This window comes from Thunnus maccoyii, chromosome 6 (assembly GCF_910596095.1).
Source record: "Thunnus maccoyii chromosome 6, fThuMac1.1, whole genome shotgun sequence".
Taxonomy (NCBI): Eukaryota; Metazoa; Chordata; class Actinopteri; order Scombriformes; family Scombridae; genus Thunnus; species Thunnus maccoyii.
The window spans coordinates 17,642,470-17,663,088 of record NC_056538.1 but is presented as its reverse complement, the minus strand read 5'-3'; the positions used below and the strand labels follow the sequence as shown (position 1 = coordinate 17,663,088).

The 20,619-nt window shown below is 38.7% G+C and overlaps 2 protein-coding genes across 26 annotated transcripts in view; both read left to right on the top strand.

Annotated features, from left to right (window-relative positions):
* elna (elastin a) overlaps positions 1-17,347 on the top strand; it is a 91,051-nt gene extending 73,704 nt beyond the window's left edge. For 10 of the 25 annotated variants that reach the window (XM_042413587.1, XM_042413586.1, XM_042413588.1 and 7 more), the window contains 29 exons: positions 61-93; positions 369-446; positions 574-612; positions 813-923; positions 1,092-1,229; positions 1,402-1,521; positions 1,724-1,855; positions 2,069-2,149; positions 2,298-2,330; positions 3,388-3,510; positions 3,600-3,635; positions 4,083-4,133; positions 5,456-5,458; positions 5,557-5,583; positions 5,692-5,706; positions 5,819-5,848; positions 6,004-6,030; positions 6,574-6,600; positions 6,799-6,846; positions 8,772-8,846; positions 9,160-9,195; positions 9,520-9,555; positions 9,923-9,991; positions 11,206-11,244; positions 11,805-11,861; positions 12,454-12,486; positions 13,492-13,527; positions 15,478-15,540; positions 15,745-17,347. In XM_042413587.1, coding sequence (XP_042269521.1) covers positions 61-93; positions 369-446; positions 574-612; positions 813-923; positions 1,092-1,229; positions 1,402-1,521; positions 1,724-1,855; positions 2,069-2,149; positions 2,298-2,330; positions 3,388-3,510; positions 3,600-3,635; positions 4,083-4,133; positions 5,456-5,458; positions 5,557-5,583; positions 5,692-5,706; positions 5,819-5,848; positions 6,004-6,030; positions 6,574-6,600; positions 6,799-6,846; positions 8,772-8,846; positions 9,160-9,195; positions 9,520-9,555; positions 9,923-9,991; positions 11,206-11,244; positions 11,805-11,861; positions 12,454-12,486; positions 13,492-13,527; positions 15,478-15,540; positions 15,745-15,791 — 1,643 coding nt within the window. In that variant the 3' untranslated portion in view covers positions 15,792-17,347. Of the gene's footprint in view, positions 1-60; positions 94-368; positions 447-573; positions 613-812; positions 924-1,091; positions 1,230-1,401; positions 1,522-1,723; positions 1,856-2,068; positions 2,150-2,297; positions 2,331-3,387; positions 3,511-3,599; positions 3,636-4,082; positions 4,134-4,904; positions 5,427-5,455; positions 5,459-5,556; positions 5,584-5,691; positions 5,707-5,818; positions 5,849-6,003; positions 6,031-6,573; positions 6,601-6,798; positions 6,847-8,771; positions 8,847-9,159; positions 9,196-9,519; positions 9,556-9,922; positions 9,992-11,205; positions 11,245-11,804; positions 11,862-12,453; positions 12,487-13,491; positions 13,528-15,477; positions 15,541-15,744 lie in introns of those variants that run through there. The other 15 variants (XM_042413582.1, XM_042413595.1, XM_042413600.1 and 12 more) reach the window with 15 other exon arrangements.
* A 2,189-nt stretch (positions 17,348-19,536) lies between these two features.
* The window catches only part of limk1a (LIM domain kinase 1a), a 57,515-nt gene continuing 56,432 nt past the window's right edge, over positions 19,537-20,619 (top strand). The window contains exon 1 of the mRNA XM_042414709.1: positions 19,537-19,853. Within this exon, the coding sequence (XP_042270643.1) occupies positions 19,796-19,853 (58 nt within the window). The 5' untranslated portion in view covers positions 19,537-19,795. The remainder of the gene's footprint in view (positions 19,854-20,619) is intronic.

The following is a 20,619-nucleotide window of genomic DNA, read 5'->3' as shown; positions in this document are numbered from 1 at the left end:
CTTTGGCAAAATTATAAGATCATTTTTCATCTAACCTCTGCTGGGCATGTTGTGTTGCAGCTTTGGCAGCGGGAGCGAAACCTCCTAAATATGGTAAGACTGTGATCTTATCTTTTACAGTTCATGTCATACAGTGTGACTAGACTGATATATACAGTACTAGTCAAAAGTTTGGTCACACTTTCTCATTCAAGTGAAACTTTTGACTGGTACTGTATGTGCAACAAAATCTTTCCTTAAATGCATCAATAGGTTAATTTTCTTGTTAAAATTGTAATGACAATAGCTGACAAATAAAATCAAAGAATTGTAATATTTCATTCTTAAACTGTGTAAGTGAGGTTGATTCTTCACTCACTCTCCAACAGGTGTCCCAGGAGCAGGCCTAGGAGGAGCAGGAGTCCCAGGGGGAGCAGGACAGGTTCCTGCTGGTGTCGGCTATGGAGGTAAATTGTAAAAATCAGTGTTGACAAAAGATTTTGTACAATGGATGTGTTCCTACTGTTTCCTATATGATGATTCAATATGATCTAATGGATTCTCGGTCACAAACATTTTGGTGCTTTCTGATAGCTTATGGAGCTGGTGCTGGAGTCAAACCCCCAAAATATGGTAAGATATTTTCTTTAAGATGTTCTTTTTTTGTGATTGTTTTCTTTATGCTTTCTGGACTTTAGGCCATAATGCTCATGAGATAAATATAACTAAATATGATTCTGATAATAAATTTCACCCACTTTATCCTACTCAATGTTTTTGTTTTTGTTATAACTGTAAACTCATTATGCAACTCACTTTATTCACTTAATTAGGAGTTCCAGGAGGAGTTGGAGGAGCAGGAGTAGGACCTGGGTTGGTACCAGGAGGAGTTGGAGCTGGACAATACCCCGCTGCTGCTGCTGCTGCAAAAGCTGCTAAATATGGTACAATAAACAAACACACAAGCGCACAAATACTAATTCAGAGACATTTCCTTGTGCATACACTGATTCTGAAAATAAATCTATTTTTACCTACCTTATCTTATTCATTATTATGTTTTTATTATAACTGTAAACTAATGATGCAACTCACTTTATTCCCTTAATTAGGAGTTCCAGGAGGAATTGGAGCAGGGTTAGGAGCAGGAGGAGCAGGAGTAGGACCTGGTTTGGTACCAGGAGGAGTTGGAGCTGGACAATACCCCGCTGCTGCTGCTGCTGCTGCTGCTGCAAAAGCTGCTAAATATGGTACAATAAACAAGCATACAAACACACAAATACTGCACATTCTGAGACTTTTCCTTGTGTATAAACTGATTCTGATAATAAATCTATGTTTCACCTACCTTATCTTATTCATTGTTATGTTTTTATTATAACTGTAAACTAATTATACAATTAACTTTATTCTCTTAATTAGGAGTTCCAGGAGGAATTGGAGCAGGGTTAGGAGCAGGAGTAGGACCTGGTTTTGTACCAGGAGGAGTTGGAGCTGGACAATACCCTGCTGCTGCTGCTGCTGCAAAAGCTGCTAAATACGGTACAATAAACAAGCATACAAACTCTGAAATACTAAACATCCCAACACATAGGTCTGCATATAGACTAAATATCAGGGGAAGGGAAAGAGTGGGGACTAGTTTTTAAATAATTCCAAAGCTATTTTCTTACTTACCTTATCTTACCTATTGTTATATTTCATTAAAGGTAAATTAATAATGCAACCTGTTTCCCTCAATTAGGGGTTGCAGGAGGAGCTGGAGCAGGGTTAGGAACAGGAGGTGCAGGAGTAGGACCTGGTTTTGTACCAGGAGGAGTTGGAGCTGGACAATACCCTGCTGCTGCTGCTGCTGCTGCAAAAGCTGCTAAATATGGTACTGTACAATATACAAGCACACAGATATTACACATTCAGAGAAATTCATTTACACTTCCAGTCAACATTTTCTCATTCAAGGGAAGGTGTGTCCAAACGTTTGACTGGTACTGTATGTATAAAATACACAATATCTATAGTGATTTTTTTTGTGTATAAACTGTGGTTCTAGTGTGAAGTTGATGCAACCTGCTCCATTTTCCTTAATTAGGAGTTGGTGCTGGACTGGGAGGAACAGCAGGAACTGGTGGAGCTGGAGTAGTACCTGGTGCTGTACCAGGAGGGTTTGGAGGTACTACATGTGCATGTGTATGAAAAACCAGTAGAATTAGTATTATTTCATCATTATTACTACATTATTATTTAACAGGACTGATGTGACATCATGCAAAGTGTATGATGAGAGGTAAGAGTATTGACGATTCTATGTTTTTATACAGGATATCCAGGCGGTGTGAAACCACCAAAATATGGTGAGGAGAAGCTGTAAAACTGTTACAGTTTAGTTATTTAGTATCATTCTGTAAACTCAACAGACAATGTCTTCACATAAAATCTGTTAAAGCAGTTTCTGGCAATGTTTGTAATTTAGTTTCTTTTCTTATTCACAAACAGTAAATGATATCATACCTTAAAGCAGCTATAATTGATATTTTTGTTATAACAATGTATCAAGTTACAATGTGTAATTTTTGTTGCGTGTAATAATGAATCTACAGAGAATTATCACCGGACTCTGCAGCTCCCCGCAGCTTTATGGAGCTTTGTAGCATGTTTCGGCTGCTTTACTCTCACTGCTCTCGTAGCGTTGTTTTTGGTGGCAGCAGGCAGCTTTTTTCAGCAAAAAAGCACGAAAAATCCTCTGTATGCTAACTGCTCAGCACCAAATGGCAAACACACACACTAGCTATGAACATGGTCAAGCATTTAGCAGCTAATAATACAGCTATTTCCCTCAGGAGTTGGTACAGACAAAACGTAGAGCTATATGAGAGTGAATATGGTACTTACATTCCCTAGATATTCAGATAATGTTGCTCTGTAACTGCTGGAAGTGTAAATAAGCAACTGTTTGCTAACAAGTTTGCTATATCAACTTAAAAGGTGATGATAGATCAATGTTGTGTTAACAACTTCTTTTCGCTGCCTCCGAGTCCCCAAAAAATCTGTTATTGCAGGTTTAAACATGCAATGTTTCTGTCAAACAAACAGAAGGGCACTAATCTAGACTTGTCATTTTACTGATATGTAACTGTCATACAGAGAGAAATGCACTGTAAAAGAAGCAGAAACCAATTTCTCCACCAACAGGAGTAGAAATGGATTTTAAGATGTGGCTTTAACACTTGCTGCTGTTATTGATGTCTCTTCATCAAAACAACAAGTACAAGAAATCCACATCTGAGCGCATAGAAAAGGGAACTGTCAGATATAACAGAGTCGGTATTGTCACTTTTAGCTGTTTGTATTGTAATGTAGCAGATAACAGTGGCATTGATTTGCTGACCTCATATGTGCCTCTCATTGGAGGTGTTACTGGAATAGGACTTGGTGTCCCAGGAGCTACACCAGGTCAGGTTGTCAGTGTTGTTCCAGATGGTTCTGCTATTGTGGTGCCAGGTGGTACAGGTGGTCCTGTAGATCTAAAACCAGGTAAACCTTTGAATAGTTTCTTATTTTCTTTATTTATGAGCCCCTTTATATATTTTGCAGTATGAATTATCTTTTTATTGCTTTTACAGGAAAGGATGTTGGTCTTGCTGGAACCCCTCGTCCAGGTACACTGAAAAGCCAATATTATCTAATAAATATACAGCATATGGGAGGAAGGTTTTGCTGCCAAAACCTACAGTATAGTACTTAACTACACTCATAGTAAATATTACACAATAAAGGATATTGTCAAGCATCAGAAGCTCATTCAGCTCCTTCAGCAAACACAAAGACAGCTGAACCCACCACACCATTTCCACTGCTATCCGGCAATTGCACACTGCACCAGCACTTCCATCACCATCATTTATGCCCTCTACATTTTTCTTCACCCATTTCCTGCCCACATTTTTATTGCTAGTGCTACCAGCTATTGACCTCCTCTAGCTTACAGCCTCCCAGCTGTGGCAACGTCAAGATCCACCTCACGGCTTCTGCCTTTTCTAGTCTCTCCCACTCTGCTCCGTTTTAATGCACAATGTATGAAACTGGAACCTGTTGTCTTTTGGCAGGGCCCACGCCTATTGCCACAACTGGCATGGCCCCAGAGGTCCCAGAGCCCAGTAAGACTTACTGTTTGCATGAAATGTTTCGCCGTAAAGTGCAACCTGTGGTATTTAATATCAATCCAATTAAGAATTGTTATGTATTTGCTACTGTAGTACACTGTAGGTCGGTCCTCTCAGTAGTTTTGAATGTGAGTGTTTGTCTAAATCTATATGTATTCTATTATACTTGTACTCATAATTGATATGGACAGAAATTACAGCATGAGACTTACATTTTCAGATAAGAGTTGTTTATCTTCTCAAATACTGTTTGGACTGTAGAAAACTGTCTTTAACAAATATTTCTTCTTTTACTGAGTGATATTCGGTTTCATTTAGAGACTGTAAAGACAAGTGTTACTCACCTACTTCTTTCAGCATTACACACCATCTGATAAGTGAATTTGGCATTGTCAGATATAAGAACATTTTACATACGACAGCTGTGCTTGAGACAAATTCCTTAAATGTCGGGCCTTATGTAGTGCTGAAAGAGAATTGGATTTAGCCTGCCTGAACCCTGCCGCTCCACAATTATTACTGTCAGTTGTGGTCACGGGTCTCTTTTTTTTCTCTTTTTCTCAACAGCACTTGTCTTGCGCATGCCTTTCCTTTTTACTAACAGCTCACTGTGCTTGATGGATTATTTTTCATGCATATCATACCTGTAATATTTGGATAATGTGATCTGTCAAATTTGATTTATTTATGGGGTAAACATTCAAAACATAGTGATACTGTTGATTAACCCTGTAATGTAATCTTCACATTCTTGATCTCTCTTAGATGTTTCAAGAGGTTTGTTTTGACAATATGAATGCCTGAACTGGGTCAGTTTTTCCTGATCAGTGTTACAGTTCACGTTCTACAGCAGGGGAGTTTTGTGATATTTCTAGGATTCAAATTTCATAAAATCATTGCCATGAAAGTGTATAATGTGACATTTAATTTGCAGTTTTATATAGTCACGTGTGTACTGTATGAACTGTGAAGCCCCTGCTGTAGAATAGCACCTTTCAGTGAGTTGTTGTGTTGTGTGTCTGCTGTCTTGACGAGATGTTCTTGTTATGTTAAATGTTTCTGTAAAGGGTTGTCTTGTATTTTGTTCCCTATTCCCAAACCTGCCTTTTCCAACATGTAAAATTAAGTTCTGTTTTCACTTGTTTGTTTATTTCTGTTTTCATCAACAGCCATTGCATATTTAATTATTATTTATGTAACCAAACAAAACAAATACAATTACTTACATTTAACATTATAAAAGATAGGTTGACTAATTTTATTTTTTTTCCCTCTTTTTTGCACTTTGTACTCTTGTGGCGGATGTCTTATAACAGGCGGTAGGTTAAAAAAGGCTATATTTTTTCTGTTATTTCATTTAATTCGGCCATATGTTTCAACCTGTTCTTACATACTGTTATCTATTAACTTTTGATAGTTGCTGGTGGCATTATTCAGCCAAGTGGTGAGTAGGACATGAAATTGTTTTTTAATTAGTCTATAATAAACTGTCTGAATAAATATGTACTGTAGCAAACTAAACTTAATGAGAGATTTTTATTTTATTTCGCAGCCGGCACAGGTGTTGGTAAATATATAAAAAATTCTCTCATATTGAAATACACCAAGAAATACTCAGAAATCTTAGTATTTGATATGTTACAAAACTTTTAAGTGCCTTGTGTATGTTTATGTCACAGGTGGAGCAGGTGTTGTTTTGCCCTCTGGTGGTAAGAGCAGTTTTCAGTTTCTTTTGCATGTGTGTTATACAATATTATGTTGGATTTGGACCAAATGTATTGTTTTGCACTGTTTAACCATCATGTATTCTCAGTGGGATTTTATACTGGAGTTTAACTGAGTTAATCTCTGGTTGTGTTTCTAGTTGGTCCAACTGGCCAAGGTCAACCTGGTGAGTGAAAACTTTCTCTGTTTGTATCTGTGGTCATTAAAATTGCTCTCAGCAGAGATACTACACTTTATAACTAACACATAAAAACATAGTTATCCCATGATATCACACCTTATTGACCATTTCATTGTTTAACTGGTCATGTGACTTTTATAGTTCAATTAAATAAGCAAATCCAAACAAATACTTGGAAAAAAAACAACAAATAATAATATCTTAAACATTTTAATAAAACCTGTTTCCTAATAGTCATTTAATTGCAGTTGAGTCTCTAACACAGTCACCAGTCAAATCATCCTTGAGTGTTAATTCTGTATTTGCAGTATGTATTTGCCTTTGTATTTGGATGTATTACAGTATGTTGATGTTGTTGTTTTCCTTGTGGCTTTTAACACCACAAGGTTTTTTCTTTTGACAAGCTTTGTAGCTGTTCTGAGCTGTTTCTTTGTGTTTGTTTTTGTCTTCGGGCTCATTTGCATTAGTAACACATTTTGAAATAGGGAATGTTAGATAGTTCATGTGTGAGTCTCTTCTCTCTTTTAGTTGCAACCGGAGTCCAACAACCTGGAGGTAGGCCAATATTTATACTGCTATTGATTTAAGAACTCCATGTTGTTTGTTGTAACCTTCAAGCTGTGTTTTGTTGGTGAACCTTCATGGATTTAATACATTCAGGTGGCCACATGGTGGAGACAAAGACTAACACAGCAGCTCTGTCTCTGCTGCAGTCTTTGACTCTCTAATGACACTAAACACTGCCGCTTTCAGGTGTTGGTGTTGGCACAGCAGGCAAACCACCTAAACCTATCCTACCAGGTAACAATGACCAATGTCTACCTTTAAAATCTTGTTAATCCTCATCTCTAATTCTCAGAATGAATGGACTATTTATTGAGTTGATCTCACACATTTTGTCGCCACTAAATCAACTTTAAATACATTGACCATATACAGGGTCAATGTATTGTTTGGGAGTGCGTAATGTTAACTTTATGTTTCCCAAAAGCTCCTGATCTCCTGAAATTGCAACCTCCATGTGCTATCAAGCAAAATGAATAATTAATTAATGAAAGTACATTATAGTATACTGTAGAGACTGAATGGCTGCCAGCTAATTTCTGTACTGGTGTTTTATTGATTTCACCTGTGTGGATCACCTCAGTAGTTCTTTCTGAAACATCACAGTACAGGAAGACACACTAACACACTAATATACATCAATTGTCATCATTTTAGATTCAAAACATCCGAATTATGTCATCAATACCCTTTTAATTGTCCTATTCAAAGTTACGCCTTCAGACACCGGACTGTATTTATCTTACCATGCACATTGTTACTAGACGGTTCATGCCTGAATCGATTAAACCAGCAGTCAATATATATGTATTTACCTGTGATGGACATGAGACCAAGTCCAAGGTGTTTTTGTTGGATTTCATTTAGTCGAATTCAGTCAGTCAAATGTTTAGGCAAATCTAATAATGCCCGAGAGGGACTTTTTTTTTTTATTATCCTTAGTAGCGCAACCATAAATGACAGCAAACTGTAGTAGAGACTCTCACACTAAGCTGAAATGAAACAAGTGCATATAAATTAGGTAAATAACACAGTATCTACTGTGTTTTGCTGTCATTTATGGTTGCACTACTCTCCTCTGCTCTCTGTGGTTCAGCGTGGGCGGGGCTGCACACAGCGGAACAGAGGAGAGACAGTGAACCAGGTGCAGCACTCAAGTTCAAGACGGCTACACTCGTTAAGTTACTGAAAGTACAATTAAAGCTTTGTGAGTAAAGAGCCAAGAAGAGTAATTTATTAATGTAATCTGTGCAAAAGATGGACAGACTCCAAATGATGAAAGATATTGCCCTAAAGATAAACGATAGAGCATAATAGTAAGTAAGTAAAGTTTATTTATATAGCACCTTTCACAGACACCAGTAACAAAGTACTTCACAGGCACACAAAAAAACAATAAATAAATAAATCAAAGATAAACAACAAATAAAACACACAGGAGAAAAAACAATAGATGTTTTTCTATTGTCAAACAATATATATCGTCATATCACACGGCTGCTTGCTATGGAACCTTCCATATAAGACACATTGAATTATAAAAAATATACAATATGAGGAAAATAAATGTTAAAACATTAAACACATATCATGAAATGATAATACATTTTTCATTTTCATCAAAATCAAGGCAGAGTGTAACAGAGGGGGACAGATTTACTACAGTATATGTGGCCTTTATAATATTCTGAATGAAAACAACAAACTAATAAGTACCTAAAATCTGTATCACATTAAAGGTGCAGTGTGTAAGATTTAGTGGTATCTAGTGGTGAGGTTGCAGATTGCAACTGCACCTTTAAGCAGAACCTGAAGATAAAGCCATTGAATTGGCCTTTTCTCCCCCCATTTTTAATGAATATAATGTCTAACTGTCTATGTGGTTTCAAGAAACAACAGGAAGATGTGGTCTGTAGAGGATACAACCAGTACAGACCAGAATAAACACACTTTTATTCCTCATGATAAAGAGGAATCTTCTTAACACCTCCCTCTAACGCTTTGACTCCACAGCTGCTGGAACAGGTTTTGTTCTAGGCAGAGGTGGATAATCCCTACAGTGGACCCTATGGAGGCATGTTCCCTTTATACTCACTTAAACATTATAGACTTGTTAATCAGAGTGACTGTTCTGTTCTGCTTCTATTGTTTCTGTGCTTTAGTTCCTTATGGTGCTGGTGTCGTCCCTGGAACTGGACCCGGAACGCTGCCTGGAGCAAAACCTTTGAAACCTCCAGGTGTGTGTACATGCAAGCAAAAGCCAAACCCAACTAGTCATTTATTGGACAAAGTTTGAAGTGTTATCTTTAAATATACTTACTTGTAAAAGTGATTGTTATACACATACTGTGACAGACATACAGAGAACACTTGGAAAAAAGGAAAAAAAGTATATTTTTTATCATTTGTATTTGTGTTTTAAACAAACCACTCCACAGTTCGTCCAAAGAATGATTTCTTATTGCATGGCTAATTTGGGGAGGATTTTTTTTTTTTTTTGCTCATTTGTGTCTGTAAGCTCACACATCGTTATTTTGTGTCCTTTCGTAGGTGTGGGTGGAGCAGGAATCCCACTGGCAGCAGGAGGTCAGAACTAAACTACATTTCTATTACCTATTACCGTGATTGTATTTAACAAGTAACATTACACATTTTTTGTGAACCCCAGAAACACTTAACTCAGGTATCAGTCGACAAAGACATACAAAGTATGAAATATAATCAAATACCTTTCTTAAGAAAAAAAAAAAGATTAAATTATTTTTGTCATGACAAGATTCGTTTTATTGTTTTATTACAAATAAAACAATAAACATACATAAACATAAACATACACATACACACTGTGGGAGGTTACAGTAGGTAACCTGCCAGACAATAATGCTACCTTTTTCTGTCATTATGATTCAGGGGGATACAGTCCATATCATCATGGATATGGACAGGGTATGTATGAGAAGAGAGGAAGCTAACAGCACTAATACACAATGTTTCCCCCAACTTAAAAAAACAAAAAAACAAACAAAAAAAACATCCTGCCCAGTGCACAAAGTGACAGTTGGTCAGGAGATGCCATCGCAATGCGCTTCCTGTGCAGGAAACTGGCCAACATGCTGATAAGTCTGTATGGAGTGTAGTATCAGGGAGGAGAAGCCGGCTGGATACTTTGTCCAAGGAAAGTAGCTGGTGTTTTAGAGGAAGCAATTTTTACACGAACACTCATTCCATCCAATCCCACACAGGACAACTGTAGGTATACCATTTAAGAGTCTTTGTTGCCACATCTAAGACAATTTTCTTCCTGTTGTGACAGGTGGATTGACATATCCTGGTGCGGCTGGACTGGGAGGTGCTGGTGCCGGAGCTAAACCACCCAAACCAGGTAGACCTGCTGCTGTCAGAGCACATGAAAGCGCACTAAACTTGTGTGCTGTGTTGTGAACCTGAGTCTTGTTTCGCTGATTACCCCCTTCAATAATGTGATAATATGAAGTTCCCCTGATGTTTCCCCTTCATCCACAGTGAGGTTAGAAGTCAAGGTCACAAACAGAACAGCACTCTTAAAGCTTGTAGAGCTTGAGTGGGGTAAATGATGGCAAACGCTGTATGTGAAAACCCAGATTTTCTCAATATTTCACCCTTGACATGCGAGGCAGCTGGAGTCACAAGATCACGTCAGAATCCGTCTTGTCAGGCTTCAAGTTATGCGCTTTTGTTCAAACCAATCAGTGTCCTGTGATGATTCTCACGTGATCTCGTGAGTCCAGCTGCCTCGCAAGGTAAGACGGTAATAAACGATGATAGACAGATGGTTCATCCAATCACCTACCAAGTATTTCTTTGTGCCTGCCCTTTACCAAACAGTTTCCAAGGACGACTTCTCAGCTGGTTTTGTGTAACAAACCATCTGGCGTGTCAGGTTAATTCCACCCTGCCTTCCCCGCTTTAATATCACCACAGCTGGATTTTCAGTACTGTATTTTATAAACAGTTTTTGGCTTTATAGTCTTAATTATGTATCAGTCAAGCGCTTTTTTGGGAACATTTTCCTTTAACTGTGACAGAGAACCTGCTGAAGAAATAACTGAAATGTGTTATTATCAATGGATCCTTTTCAGTATTAATGTAACAGTACAGTATTTTGTCCCAGAGACTGAGATGTCATTGGGTTCACTGTGTATATTGGTGGAGATACTGTAGTTTAACATTGGCTCTACAAAAAACTGATGATTTTACATAATCCAGTGCCTCTAAAGATCCCTCCGGTATTACAGTACCGTTAGGAGTTTGGAAATGGAGCAAGTCAACAACAACAATGATTCCCGATGGAGACTGATTACCGTTAGTAATACTGTGTACAACATCAAAGTGTGACTGTTTCAAGATAACACAAATCTCTGGAGAGTCCTGCCCTGAAACAGCAGAACTCTGCCAGAGGAAGTGTGGATGAGATTTTTACAGTGACTTCAGCTGAGCCACTGGCCGCATGTCACAGCTATAGACACATAAAGCTGGTTGTAAGTCGTGCTTACTGTACAATAAATTATTAAAACAGACACTCTGACAGATTGGTTTATCTGTTTTTCATGTGAACAGGCTACGGCAGTCTTGGAGTTGGCGGTGGATTTCAGCCAGGTGAGGACCATTGTTCAATATTTTCCACTTTATCAAAGACGCCTCAAAAAAACAAAAAACAAAGACATAATGGTGGGTAAATATGGCACACCATATCACATTTACACTTTGTGCAGTGCAGCTTCTGCTCCTGCCCCTCCTCTTCCTCTTCCTCTCCCTGTCAGTGAGGGATGAGTGTAATCGCACAGCAGCAGCCTCCCATCACAGCTCCACAGATACTGGACAGGCTAGTCCTTGAAACCCGTGGCCCTAATCCTCCTCCCAATGGCCAGAGAGATATTTGTCCGTGTGAAATGCTTCCACAGATGATTTAATGACTTTTCCTCATTTGCAAGGGCAGTAGAGAGACTTTTGCCAAATGAGTGATTATTAGCTTCTTGAAATGTAGGTCAAGTTGACATATTCACTGTATTCACTGCAAGTTATTTCCGGGTCGTTCATTCACATTTACAGTTTTCCTCATTTAAGCTGGTTTTTGGACAACACTGATTCTGTTGAAAGATATATATATTGTCAGTTTATACACTGATATTTTCACTCTTTGGATTTTAATTTTAAAGGTGCGGCTCCTGTGGTTCCCGGTTATGGAGGAGGTTACCCCCAACAGTACTACCCAGGTACTAGCACTGCTTCCTGTGTATTTCTGTCTGCACAAAGAATATGTATAGACTTTCACTTAACCAGCATTTAGTCACATTTTGTCAGCTGGTGGCTTTCTGACAGATAGATCCAGTAGACAGCATACTGTATATTTGTGTTAGGTGGTGAACAGTGTTGAGACCTTTGAGGACCGTTGGTTGTGTCATAAATCAGGACCAGAATAAAACAGACAACAGAATAGAGCCATTTATCTCAGGGAGGTGGAGGCTGTAACAGGATGGTGTGTGTGTGTGTGGCTGCTTAGTAGACGAGTTAGAGATCTGTTTCTCGCAAGAAAAAACAGACAAAAATACAAAAACACAAGCTAGCTGTGGTTTGAACACTATAAATATGACAAAGTTTTGATTTGTGTTGCATGGGAAATACTTAATGATTTAATCATCACAGTGTTTATCTCAGTATAAATATTAATGAGTTCTTCAAACATTTTTTTTTTTCTGTTACTGGAAGCCAAACATTAGCTCCAAGCAGATCCAAGTCTGCCTCCACATAGCCACGTATTTAGACCACAGATGATTCTTTAACTTTTCATCCTTGTTTCTGGATCAGGACGCGGATTAATTCTCACCTGCCAGCAGCAAGGTAACACAGCTGCACAGATGAAAATGACAGGCAAACTGACCCGCTGCTTCCTTTTTAGAGATGAGAGCATAAAGAAAAGAGAGAGCAAGTTTCATTTTCCCCAATTTATTACGATTCTTCACATCCAAAAAAAGTTTGCGGCTCATTAGCCCGTGTTTTTGAGTTAAGTTATGTTGATGCCTTCTCACTCTCCTTCCCTTTATGCCAAACACTTTCATCTAAACACAACACAACTCCAGCTTCTGCAAACGTTGTGGGTTTTCCATGTGATCTCCCTGTCAAGATACTGTATATATCACTTGTGTTGCTTATATACACTGGGAAGATTTCAACTGCAAATCATCTCAGATTAAATTTGAAAAGTCCTGATGTTTTGTGATAATATATCTAAATTTTATCATGAATGCACATAAAATTATTAGAGAAATGCTTTGCTTGATTTCTAAAGATGAAGCAAGCAAACAGGGCTTTTCATTTTTAACATAATCTCATTTTATTTCTAATTTTTCACACTCAACTTGTGAATTCACATGGGAGGTTGACTTTTGGATGATTTTTTCTCCTCTTAGCACCTCATTACAGAGAGATTAATTGGATTACTTTAGACAGTGCATCAAATTGATGTAATCTTTTCTCCCATTTACAAAATAAATCTTGAGAACGTTAGGCTTATTTTAACTGCTTTATTAGGCAAAATTCACAAGTACTTTCTGAAATGTAAACTAAGAATGTGTGTTTATATGTTTTAAATACAAAACGCAGACAGGAGAACACTTTCTGTCTAAATCTGACCACCTAAATACACAAAAGACATTTCTGGATCAAACAGCTCAACACCAGAGTTAAGAGCCTCCCATGCGATTTACTCTAATGTCAACAGTTTTTCCTCACTATATCCTGGCCAGGAAAAATATATCAAACACTGTGACAGATCAAAAGTGGTTTCATCTTAGCAGTCGTCTAAGTGCACCATCTCGTTTGTCTTTCCCTGTGTCTGTTGTCTAGGTGGATATGTACCAGCCCCACTGACTCCTCAACAAGGTACCAGACATCCACCATCCTCACATCTCTCCACACACACACACACACACACACACACACACACACACACACACACACACCACATAAAGAAGGGATAAGTGGTTTCAGTGATGAAAATGTCTCCCTACACCTCAGTTCATTTTCCAATTTCCCTCTCTGCTCGTTGGCAGAGGATGGCAACATGTCAGATTATCTGGATGAGATTGGGAGAGGGTGCAGTGCGGCGTCTGTACTGTGTGTGCTCGTCAGTGCAGATGGCACGGCACAACTAGTATGTGAACACATGATAATCTGTATTTTCCTTGAATGTCAGAGATTACTGCTGGTGGGATTATTTCAAGGAAACTCGTCTGGTTTCTTCTACAGTTACTGGTTTCTTCTGTAGTGTTTGAGACATCGGCAGCCTTCAAGGGCACCTGTAAATCTAAAGATAATAGATTGTTACACAGATGGGAGTTTGCAAAATCCCTTTGCCAAATGAATGAGAGAGGTCACACAAAGCCTCAAAATAGTTCAGTTAGTATTTGTGAAGTTGAACCAATGATTCCCTTAAAGGATAAGGCAACATATGTCAAAAAGCCACACCGTTGTACTGGGTGAACATGTTCCTTCACCTTAAAGATTAAAGTAGTTTATTTAAAAATGACTCCATAGACTAATAACAGTGATCATGTTTTCAGTCTCAGGAGAGTAGTTCCTTGTACTGCAGACGCCACTGAGCATGTGCGGGATTGTGGTTCCGTTTACAGAGCTTTGCTAGCTTGTTGTGCTACATATCACAACCTCTTGACTTTGTGCTACATTGTACATTGTAAATAACTCTAGTATGTAAATTTTATCACTGTTATTACTGTTTGGAGCCGTTGCTAAACAAATTAACGTACCTAAAACTCTTTGTGGTGATGAAACATGTCACCCTGTGCAGCAGTGTGACTCATTGTTGTTGGTTTGGCTCTGCATATGAGATTTGTTGACAATTAGAAAAATATAGAAAGCCGCCAGCCTTACCCTTTTAAGTTGGAAACTGGTGAACTAATCTGGTTCTGCTCCAGTAACTGTGATTTAGACTTGACGTTATTGGCTCGTAAGATTTTTGTGTGAGGCTGTGAGATTTACAGCCTTTTCTATAACTGTCAGAGCGCAACCACCATGGTGTGGCAATTCAACTTTACATCCCTGACGGCCCTCGACTTGACGTCAAGTTTTTTCTTCTCTCTTATTTCAATCTAGTTGACAGCTGTGAAGTTCCCAAATATATGACAACATATTTTAACCAAAGGGTTACAATGTTTACTAGCTTTCTCTCAAGTTTTCAAACTCCATCTGCTGAATGAGACCAAATACTACCGAAAGAAATAGTAAATTGACCTTAAGTTATGATTTCCAACATCAAGAATGAATGCTCAAATTGATGATGTTCTCCTTTACATCCACATATATACACAGTGAGTTTTGCCAGCATGTTGTTTGACCTTGTTCTGACCTTCAGGTGTTAATTTGATAGCACATAATCAACAGGTAAATGTCATTACGCAGTAATATACACACATGGAATTCAGTGTGTGTGTGTTAGGAAGATTTTGACGGGACAAACTTCAGCTCAATCCATCAGTAGCCATCTCTTTATCATACATCATTGACCTTGTTAACAGTCTTGCACATCCGCTGCTCTGTACCTGCTACCTTTGTCGATAAATCCATCTGTTATTTCATTCACAACAGCTGTGAATATCAATAAGTCTCCAGTCATCAGCGTACAAGAGCATCTCTGAGAGGCTGGTGGTACTGTGTAGTCGCTGAATTGGATGCTGTGGTCAAACACCACACGTCCACTAGTTGTAAACTTCACTCAGCCATGCAGGGAGAGGAAGGAGACATCTTGTGGAACAGCAGAAGATCATTTTCGGTTAAAGTAAATAGCTCATATTGGTTGTTGTTGTTGTTTTGCAGCCAAAGCAGCCAAGTACGGTCCATTGCAGGGCTTCCTTGGAGGTGCAGGAGGGGTCCCCAGAGGTAAAACACTTACAAACACACATACAAACTGAGTTCAAGCTTATAATATATATATAAAAGCCTGCTACAGCAAAACATAGTTGAAATACTGGCTATTTATTTATGAATCCAGGCAGTTCTTGTGTAAGATACAAACAGTATCTTGTGAGAAATACTTAATGCTGAAGAAAGACTAAACTCTTCTTCTTGTGGTTTTTGCTGCAGGTGGAGTCGCAGGATGCCAGGGAAAATACTGTGGGAGGAGGAAGTAGAGGATCACTTGAGATCTAGTGTGACCTCAAGAAACCATGGTGCTACTGCATGATCTAGAATGTACATTTTATATGCAAACAAATCCCCATTAGACAACATGTAAAGACTTTTTTTTATTACTTGCTTGACTTCAACGTCTGTTTTTATACAAACCCACCGACCCAGAATTTTGTACACGTTCTCACGTGACGTTTATTATTGATAGTGCCTTTAGTCATTACTGTTAATCGGCTTTAACTCCCCCTTACTGCACCAGCCTACTTAAAATTCAAAGTGTGTGTCACCATGTGTTGCTTGTTGTTGTGCATAAATGTGTGTTGTGTGTTATGTGTGTGTGTGTGTGTGTGTGTGTGTGTGTGTGTGTGTGTGGTTTGCGCATGTGGTTGTACTGTTGTGCAAAAGACTGTCTGAACCATCAGCTGCCAATGTGACCTTTGAATGATTTCCCTCTTTCTTTAATCCTAAAGCAAGGTGACTTGTCCTCACACTGTCTCGCCTCACTGTGCAGAGCTTTGTCACCTCTCTGACCCATAAGATGGGTTTTGGGTTGGTCAAGGCCCGTCCGAAAACGGATGAAATCTGGCCAATCTCAGCATCGTCTCTGGCTCTCCGTCTTCTCTGCTGCTATTTTTAGGCCTGCTGGGTATAAAGCAGCGGGATTCGAGGCTGCGGCCAACCCATCTGCTTTCAGTAACTTTGCTGATTCTAGTTGCTATGCAGTTCAGTTTTCTCAGCATTTTTTTTTTTATGGTGCCAAACGTGCGATTTATGAAGAGCAACCTCTGTTCGGAGGTATGGTAGCTGAAGACAATCAAAAAGTGAATCAGTATAGGAGGTTTCAAAACAATGTTGCCATTTTTTGCTTTTAGCTCCAAGTAGATTAGATATCATTCATATACATTATGTATGTGTGAATGTCTAATTATGTGTCACTGTCTTAAAATGCTTTAAGTCAAATGTTTAGTCTTATTTCAGCAGTTATTAACTTTTATGTAACTTGTCATTACATGATTATTCAAGCTATTTTTTTTGCACCCTGCTTTGACTCATAGCTTTATTGTTATCAGGAATGTGTGAACATACAACAAGAACAATCCTTTGCTTTTGCATTTATTCACTGTAATACAGTAATACAATTGTAATACAGAATAGGTTTGATGGGTGATGTGTTTAGTTCTGTGTGAGACATAAACTCCCCCGTTGTTCTTCATTTACTTGAGCTGCTTTTAAAAAATAAGGCTTTACCGACCGAAGGTTCATGAGCGCTGTCGCCAAGTGACCCCATCTCTTTCTGTAATTGTGTACTGTATTTTGTACTAATTTGGTGTTAGCTGGCTTCAGTTCCACCACTCTGTGCTGTGTGAGAACTGTGTTTGAGCCCCGCCGGATCAGACCTTGTCTTATGTGCCGTGGGATACTCTTCATCTTTATTTAAAACTGTTTTTATAAGGAGGAACAGTGTGGTTTTGCACTTTTTATAATTTCCACGACAAACATGTGACATCCTGGCATTTTATTTGCTTCATTAAATAACAAAATAAAAAGTGTTAAAGAACTTGTCTCTCTTTTTGTTTTATTGTCTTTATAAGTGCATTCCACTGCAGCAGCAGCAGCTGGTCCTGAAGGTTGATCAAAACCACCTGGTCTGAGGTGTCCTGGTGGATCAGTTTGTTTTAAGGCACATACCACGTAGTCATGATGTCCCAGGACAAAAAAATATAAATCAGAGACCAACAGATTTTGTGAAATATTTGGTTAAATTCTCCTAACTTACTGAAAACATCCCGACAGATAAGGGTGGACAGTTTTCCTCAGTATGGTGACTGTCTAAACTCTGCTCGTGTTGTGCCAGCTGGAAATAATGAAGTCATGCTGCCGTTCTCTGGAGATCTCCTGGGAGAGCCACTGACCCATGATCCACATCCTGTAGACGTTAGATTACACTGTTGTTCCTTCAGCAGGAGCCGTAGTCCTGCAGTGTCCCACTTCAGAAGAACTAGAGTCACTGTGGAGTCAGTCTAATATGTTTCAGAGCTGGTATACAGACAGTATATCTCAGTGAAAATAAGAAACCGCTTTAGCTTTACCACAAGAATATTTGAACTCAGTCACACCTGATGAGATGTTTGTTGTTTGATATCATTTATTTAAAGTTTCCTGAAAAGAACAATACAGTCATTTGGTACTAATTATAGAGAAAATAGAGACAAAGTTTTGAGACTTTAGTCAGAATTTACTTAGTTGTTTTGAATTTTAAAGTATCTGCTGGGCTCCAGAGGAAGAAATGTTTCATTTAAACCCAAGTAAATATATATATTGATTACTGATTTATTACTGGAAACAGAAGTCTCCATATATGTAAAGCTGGCCTGTTGTGGACTCAACTATTTTCAGATTTTACACTTAAGCTGACATCTTATCTGCTGTAAGTACATACATACCTGTACTGTACCAAGTGACACTTCAACTGCTTTCAGTGCACACAGTGAACTGTCTCCAGCACAAACACTTCAACTGCAATTTCAACTGTTTTAACTACTTACTGGTCAACTGACATCTGCTTTCATCTTTTACTCTTCAACTGACATTTCAACTGCTTTCATCTTTTACTCTTCAAGTAACATTTCAACTTCTTTCATCTCTTCAACTGACATTTCAACTGCTTTCACCTCTTAGTCTTCAAGTAACATTTCAACTGCTTTCATCTCTTACTCTTCAAGTAACATTTCAACTGCTTTCATCTTTTACTCTTCAACTGACATTTCAACTGCTTTCATCTCTTCAACTGACATTTCAACTGCTTTCATCTCTTCAACTGACATTTCAACTGCTTTCATTTCTTACTCTTCAAGTAACATTTCAACTTCTTTCATCTCTTCAACTGACATTTCAACTGCTTTCACCTCTTAGTCTTCAAGTAACATTTCAACCGCTTTCATCTTTTACTCTTCAACTGACATTTCAACTGCTTTCACCTCCTAGTCTTCAAGTTACATTTCAACTGCTTTCATCTCTTCAAGAAACATTTCAACTACTTTCATCTCTTAGTCTTCAAGTAACATTTCAACTGCTTTAATCTCTTACTCTTCAAGAAACATTTCAACTACTTTCACCTCTTACTCTTCAAGTAACATCTCAACTGCTTTCATTGCTTAATCTCCAACTAACATTTTGTCCCCCCAATGTGAGTTGTGCTGCTTTACACATCAACTTTTTTCACAGCTTCCACTTCAAGTGACATTTCAACTTCTTTCATCAAGTATTCTCTAATGAAAATTCAGCAGACTTCAGCATTTTCACTTCAACTCCTTTCACTTTAACAGACTTTTTAAACCCGTTCAGTGCTTCAACTGTTCATAAGCAAAGAATCAACATTTTAAAACATTTTCTGCATCACTCTTCTTCAGAACATGTAGCCTCTTCTGATTATTTATTTAATTTTAGGCCAGTAGAGCACTGTCTCTAAATACCGATGCCAAATTACACAACTATTTTAGGGAAACAATTAGGGAAATTGCAGTTATAGGAAGGACCGAGATAGTACAGCTACCTTACAGGGATGTTAGAGTAGTATGTTAATTGTTATGTTTTCACAAAAGATAAGAAAGTAACAAAAAAATGAATCACTAACTAAATAAAAATAAATAAATTGTTATTTTTGTCATTTTTAAACCCACAGTGATCTTTACTGCATTGCACTGCCTTCCTCCTGACCCCTCCTCCCCGCCCCTCCTGCATCAATTAACCAGGGAGTGTTCCTGGTTGGCCAACCCGAGTCTTCCTCTTCCCGGCTGAGCAGCTTCATTGGCCGGCAGCTCTCTTGAATGAAGCGCCGCAGAAACGTGCAGGCAGCAGGCAGGAGGAAGTTGTGTGGGCCGCCGCAGGGAGCGACCGACGCACAGCAACACGACCGCCGGGCGGGCTACGGTGGGTGGTCGGACACCGGTTATCTGTCGACCGAAGGCGGCTGGCTCTCTCCCCGGAGCTCGGTGTCGGAGAGTGAATGAGGTTGATGCTGCTCTGCTGCACCTGGAAGGACGAACGCATGGGAGAGGAGGAAGGTAAAGGAGCTGCGGGGCTGCGGGTTGTTTACAGCCGCCGGGCTGCATGCGGCGGCGGGGCGGGAGATGCAGAGACGGCAGCGCATCCTCTGGTGCTCTAAAGATGCTCCACCGAAAAACAAGATGCTTTACATTGTTTTCTCTGCCGTGGGTGTGATTTCTAGCTAGTTAATAACAAATAACGGTGTAACATTGGTTTATCTGCAGGGAGCGTCAGGCTACATATTGTGCTGCATCTGAAGCCATGTTTTCTCTCCGGGTTGATGCACCCATCATGTTGGCATGTAGTCACCCCCAGGTCATGCACACTGTTCATTTGCAGGATATTCAAACATGTTTTTGCTTATAAACATATAATTATAATGAAGATAATGAAGGATTGCACCACTTATAAGGAGCAGCTGGAAGTCAAAGACTAACATAAAGCTGAACTTAGATAAACAACATATTTGAGACATTTAATTGACAAAATCCACATCCAGTAGATCAAAGATTAAAATGCATCCTTATCTCTCTTCATCAGTCTCCTTGTGTGTGACTGTTCTAGATTTAATAATTGAAATCAATACATTATAGCAGATTTTTAACTCATTTTCATTTGCTAAAAGTGATATTAAATGGAAAAATCACTCTAGATTATTGGTCGCCAACCTAGGACCCACACAGTGTGTTGAATAATGATGAACAGAAGGGCTGTAGCTAACCATTATTTTCACTGTTTATTAATCTATTGATTATTATTAGTTGTTTGGTCTATAAAATGTTA